General features: G+C 43.0%; 1 protein-coding gene across 1 annotated transcript; it reads left to right on the top strand.

The window, feature by feature from the left end:
• Positions 1-336: 336 nt before the first annotated feature.
• Positions 337-2081, top strand: LOC306695760 (uncharacterized protein; the record flags this gene model as incomplete). The annotated part of the gene is made up of 2 exons (XM_079159097.1): positions 337-493; positions 751-2081. 2 exons carry the CDS (start codon positions 337-339, stop codon positions 2079-2081), a joined length of 1488 nt encoding a protein of 495 aa, XP_079015223.1.
• Positions 2082-6704: the final 4623 nt, after the last annotated feature.

Raw genomic sequence — 6704 nt, forward strand, 5'->3', positions numbered from 1 at the left:
CCATGTATGGGCATGAAGTTTACACGCAGCGGGGAATCCTCTCACTGGAGCTGATGAATGGGGAGGAGGGCCGAGGGAGCTGCCAAAGTGTATATAAGGAGAGAGAGGGGAAGTCGCTGATGTGAAATCCACAGCAAGCAAATACCCACCGAGGAGCAGAGACGAAAAGGAATACCTTTAATTGCTTTTTACACCTTTTAACAAAGACTGCTTTGGATCATTTGTTGAAAACCATCAAAAGGGGGGTTGAAAGAAAACATTCGTCTGTATAATTTGTTTTACATTTTCCCCTTTTACATTTTTCCCTGGGAGAGACGGACTTCTAAGTGCATCAGTATGTTGAACAATATGGATTTGAATGCGAAAGATTCTTTTTACCCTCAGTTTGAGAATTGCAACAGTTCTTCCCTGGGAATGGAAAACAGCGCGCGGAAAGATAACCAGGAGGTCTACGTCGATGCAGAGCGGGGGGTACCTGCCCAGTTTGGCCACGGTGAGTTCGCATCTTTGCACAGTCGATAAAATGTGCATGCATGAGAATTTGAATATAATGAATACGAGTACCACAGGAGATAGAGAACTCTTTCCGTGCAGTCGTGTATATCAAGGCATCTTATCAAGGCAGTTACTGTGCCAAAATACGCATGAATGTTTACGTAACGCCTATTTGTCATCCTCGTTAAATTTGCACAGATTCTCAAATATAAAACACTCGCGATGACAAAGTTTTCTCTCTTGCTGATTCAACAGAAGGAACCCCTGCAACCCTCAAAACCGAAGCCTCCAACTCGGAATTTGCGTTCAACCCCTGCGAGTGCCCAAAAGACACCTACACCCCCTCTTCGCTCGCCTACTCTGGCAGTTTCTATGTTGAGGCATCTCAGGGAGCGCCGTGCAGCACCGAAACACTTCTCAATATGATCACTGAGATTGTGGGTATATCCACACTGCCACTTTCAGAAGTGCAACACAGCGGCAACAGTCGGGGAACTTATCCATCGCCTGCGCCGATGGACAGCAGCAACGGCAATTTTGGAGACCCCGGCGTTAAGAGGCAATCCTATACCTGCTCCGGACCTACTCCCCCCCTATACCCCCCAGACCAGACGTGCACGAGGTATGCTGATGAACAGACCGGCAGCCAGGCTCTAGACCCGTCCACTTCCCAGCTGAGCTTCGGCTCCTCCCGAGCTCCAAACCAGAAGAAGGATGAACCAAAGTCAGAGGCCGCTTCTTTCCCTGTCGTGGTCAAGAATGAGTTTGAAAGCAGCTGTTACGAGTGGGGAACATTCAGTAAGTCTGGCTGTTTGGAGACGAGTTTCCAGACAGAAACCTTCCCGATGTCAAGTGATTTCCCCCCTGACCAGCAGATGGATGTTAAGGAACTTTTAGACACATTTCCCCCAATCTGTCCCAACCCAGATATGGAGTTTAAAGTAGAGGGAGGTATCAAACAGGAGCCGTGTTTCTCTGACACCTGTTCTCAGAGCTACTCAAGCCCCCTTTACAATAATTACCTCCCACCACCTCCTATGGGCCTCTCCTCCAACCTGAAACCCTTCCCCGAACCTCCACAGCAATCTAATCAGTGTGATTCCTTATACACATCACCAGCTTTACCGAGCACCATAGACTCCATCCTGTATTCTTCCTTGTTGCCCGATTCTTTCGCCCAAAGTTACACCACCCGTGCGACGAAGCCCCCCAGGGCCAGGAAGAGCCCCGCTGCCTCTCACGGCCCAGCCAAAGAGAAACCCTTCACCTGCCCAATGGAGAGCTGCGACCGGCGCTTCTCTCGCTCGGATGAGCTCAACCGGCACATCCGCATTCACACGGGCCACAAACCTTTCCAGTGCCGCATCTGTTTGCGGAGTTTCAGCCGTAGCGATCACCTTACCACCCACACCAGGACTCACACCGGGGAGAAGCCGTTTTCCTGCGACGTCTGCGGCAAACGGTTTGCCCGGAGCGACGAGAGGAAACGGCACGGACGCGTACACCTGAAACAGAAGGAGAAAATGGAAATAAAGCCACAGGTGACCACCAGCGCATGGACTTTCACTCTTCCCGAGGGGATTTGAAGACAAGGCTATGTGTCCACACATACAACATTAGGATCTTTCCGTCTTGGAAGATAAGCCAGCTAAATACGAGTTGATGTCTGAGTTCGTTCGACTGGCAAGCCAATGCCTGGCACAAGAGGTTTTGCAAATATTGCAGTTTTTTTTGAGGAGCAGAAGGGGAGAGAGGTCTGCTTCGGCCTTATTGCCTGCTGCTGCTGACTTTATGCAAAGATGCATAGGTTGTAAAAGTCGGTAAACAGATCAACAGTGACTTGTTGCTCTTACTGTCAGTAGAGCTAAAACCTCTCTGCTGCGGCATTGCATGACTGCTGTTCAGCACCTCTTCATCTGGACAGCTCCAACCTCCATCGCCTCAGAGCCTAGATGGATTGCACTTACAGATTATTAATATCTCCATTTAAGATTCTTATTTTCTGCTTTTAGCATTCTTAGAGCAATGGTTTGGACTATGTTTCTTAAAACGCATGTTTATGTCAGTGTTTTTTTTTCCTTTAAGCGGAATATCAACCACTGTCAAGGTACTCCTTCACTGAGGGTTATTGACATGAATGTAGGCGAACATATTTATGGCTTTGACCATAATGCTGTCCATCTTTGATCAAATTTAGTGTTTGTTTAACTTCTTATCATTTGACTGTCAGTGTTTTTGTCATTGGTCTTTGTGTTGTATTACACTTGTTTGAATTATGACAATTGTGAAAGATATATCATAAATGGGAAATAAATATATTTGTATTACTGTACTTCTTTGTATTTTTATAGCTAACTGTATATTTTACATTTATCACATTTGAGCGTCCTTTATCAAGGTGAAATGTATTCTAAATCATTAATAATGTCTTGGTTTTTGAGGGCTATTGTTTAGTAACACAATATTTTAAATGTTACAATTTGATATCAGAAATTTTTTCGCACTTCATCCCATTGTTGGTATGATAAGAGTTATTTAATTGAACTGCTGATCTAGATTTAAAAGGGATCAGTATGTACACTAGTTGTGGTACGGCGTTTCAAAATAAATGATTTTACAGTATGTACAGAAGTATGTTTAATCAAGCTAGAATTGACTAGCAAATCATATAAACATTGCTTTTGAGTAATCAGGTAGCACACATTGCTGCGAGTTTCTGTGGACTTTACCTTGGACTTTACCATTAAAGGGTTTTAACTCCTGGTATCTTTAGCTGGAGATACTGTATGCTGAAATGTTCACTTTAGCAAAAAAAAAAAAAAAAAAAAGAACAATGTGGAGAGTTTGGTGAAATTGTCACCAACAGGGTACTGCAAAAAAGTAATTTAACTCGCCTTAAGTTATATTAACTGTTCAAGTAAAGATTTTGTACAGACACAGTTTCTACAATACTTCAAATTAATATTGATGTTGTTATTTTTATGAAAAGTTTATGAACAAAATAAACATTTTCTGGAAGCAGCAAGTTTCTTGTGCATGGTTTAGAATGATCAAACGACTATTTATTTTTCCTCCCTTCGTCCAATCTGTCTCTGTCCCCCCCCCCCCATCGGAGCATTCAGATGAGTGTATCTATTCCCAAAAATATACACTACAACAGTCCACCTGTGGCACCACACTGTAGCCCTAACATTAGACATCACAACTCTGCCCTGTGGATCACAAGGCTTTTGAGTCAAACACATAAAAGTGAATACCCTATTACTCAGTGCTGTGATTCTGAATCCCCTCGACTTCAAAGATCTCCTTTCTCATGTTCTAAATGTAGAGATGAACACCATGAGCAACGTGGTAATCTCTACAGGAAACTTGTTAAACAGGACATTTTCTTGCCATGTCAATGAGATGATCTGATGCTCTCAGTTCATTCATTCCTTTGTTCATTCACTCATCCATATTTGCAATAAAAGGATATTAATTTCCACTCAATTGCCGATCGCGATTATGGTCTATTATCATGTTTTTTTCACACACAGAATGGTGCTACTGAAGTCTTCTCTTTTTCAAAAATGCCGTTAATAGTCTCTGTGCCTTGAAACCTCTTTAGAATAAAAAAGTGGTATAAGCCATTGCTTCTTTTTGTGATAGTGAAGGCATTTTTTCAAAGCAACACAATTTGTGTCTCACTATAAAGAACAAACGTGGCACGAGTAATGTTTAAGGTAAGCCAATGTGGCTATAAAGAAATTGCTTGTGTCTATACTTAAAATGGAATTTCAGGATGCGTGGGGCTCTCTGCGTCTTTGTAGGATGCCAAAATCGTACAATCTGTCATTGTAAACTATACAGGCATGTCTTACCAGGGACTCCGCTGTGGTACGTAGGACATGCATGTGCCCATGACGCAGTCGGCTGGCAGAACACTATGCTTGCCCACGGCAGTGCGTAAGTGCCTGCGTTGTCTGTGTAGCTGACAAACATACTGTACCAGTGTGAAAATGCAAGCTGCCACATGGAGCACTGTAAATAGCATGTACCCATCATCTCCTGTCCGTCACTCATCATCACTTACAATAGCACAGGGCCCAACCAGTATCAACACGCACTCCCTTATCCGTGTTGTTTTAGTGGCAAACGTTGTCCAGTGATGGATAGTTGAGGTTTTGAATTGCAGTGATGTGTAGTCACAGTGACCATTATCCAGACACTTGAAGACTGAAGAGTTATTGAACTCTGGCCAGTGATGGAATTTCTGCATTTGTGCATTTGAAAGCTCAAATTCACATTTGCATACTGTAAATGGTCCTTGATATATCTACAGCATGTGCGTACAGTTCCAGCTGCATTGTCTTTATCAAATATGTTAGCCATATCATAAACCCTCCGAACTCATTCTTTGATGCAGACTAAAGACACAAATCAGTTCTTTTCTGACTGACATTTATGTTTTTTTTACTCCCGTAGATATGCGTAATTGCTGAAGCCATTAAGTAATTGTGCAGAGAGGGCACATGACCGCCACTGAGAACCATGATTTCTCAGAATGCGCACCTCTGCTGTGAATGGTAGCACATCAAGTCCATTAAATCCTTGCCAGGATGTTACTAATGCAAACATATTAAAATTAGGACTGTTTCACCGGGGGGGGGGGGGGGGTTTATCCAAGGTTAGTGTGACTAACATATTGCATATGTAACCAGCGAGAAAACCATGAACGGATGTGATTTCACTTATGCATTGTCTCATCTAATTAATCGCTTAATGTAGGATTGCTTCTGGATAAGTCAATGGGACTATTTATCTGCTGTACCAAATGAGTACTTTGGCTCAGGATTAAATAGAAAAAAAATCCTTAAAAATGACAGTGAAGGATTAGATGTGCCCAAATTCTGAGGATAAGTGTCATCGCAGAATGATATGTACTTACATGTACATGATTTATAAGCTTTCTTTTTCCGCTGATTGGCACACAAAGGCTTTTTTTTCTGCATAATCTGTTTTTTTATGTTTTGCATCATACACAAGCAATTACTGACCACCAGTAGATATATATTATATAGGCTGATAACTGGAGCATGTCCTCCTCATTGTCAAGCCCATCCACATCTGCGGTGCCATTGCATATCTGAAGTCCGCCTTAAGAGGGACAAGTGCAGCCCCAGTCGTCTCTGAAGAGCCTAACATCCCTTTTATCCATGCTTGAACTTCAAACAATTCTACCTCTACAACAATAATCCAATAATGACTTTCAGAATGTATGAAAAGGAATTTATTTACCTATATGAAGGACCAGAAGCCGCTCCAGTGGTTCAAGCTTCAGGTATCAGGTCACCTCAAGTACCTATTAATAATCACAGTCCTACTTGAGACGGTCTATATGGCCACACAGTCTCATTCGCGCCTGGATTGATCTATTGTGGGGTAATCACCACATAATTTTATGCGCACCTTTAAAATGTTCACCGGGGCACGTCATGGTCCTTGGGGTGGGCTCAGTAATCAAGGTGCATAATCGCATGGCGGTAATGGCAATCAGGCTTAGCAGATTAATTCCTCGGATCATACATCAGCCCGTCGGTCCTGTATCTGATCATGAAGAAGGGTGTAGGTGGTCTGGAGAGTGCAGGTGATTAAAAAGAAGAGAACCATTGCGGTGAGAAGGAGCTCGTTATGCAAACATTTTAGAGTGCCTAATTCTTTCCATTGTTCATGGCTCCCAAATTCTTCATTTGTGTTACTGAGCAGGCGAAGCACAGAACTGAGGAAATAACTTCGTCTTTGCTCCTTCATGAACTACACGTGAACTCTAAGGTCAAGGAGTCCAGTCTGCCACTTTTGTCCTGGGCAAGTCATCTCTATGGTAACCAGCTCAAGGGACTTGCAGTGTAGGCTGCATCTGAAGTGAATGGAAAGCGGTGAGCATACCCGTGCTAGATTAATGACTTCATAGCAGCTGCCCTTGGAACTATCCAGGTTTAGACCCGCATAATACCTGGATCCAGTAATCTTCAAGTCCATATAAACAGCGTTCTAGCCATAGGTTCATTTCTTTTCAACCTGTTGGTCTGAAATGTCAGATGCTTGTTGCTTCAGGTTATAGGTACAGGACATTGTTGGTATCTTGTAACATAACATATCATTTGGAGATGCTGTATTCAGTATTTTTCGTGACTAAGTGTAATGTGATAGGGGACGCTCGTAGTGACTGT

The sequence above is a fragment of the Pholis gunnellus genome (assembly GCF_910591455.1).
Source record: "Pholis gunnellus genome assembly, chromosome: 5".
In the NCBI taxonomy this organism is placed as follows: Eukaryota; Metazoa; Chordata; class Actinopteri; order Perciformes; family Pholidae; genus Pholis; species Pholis gunnellus.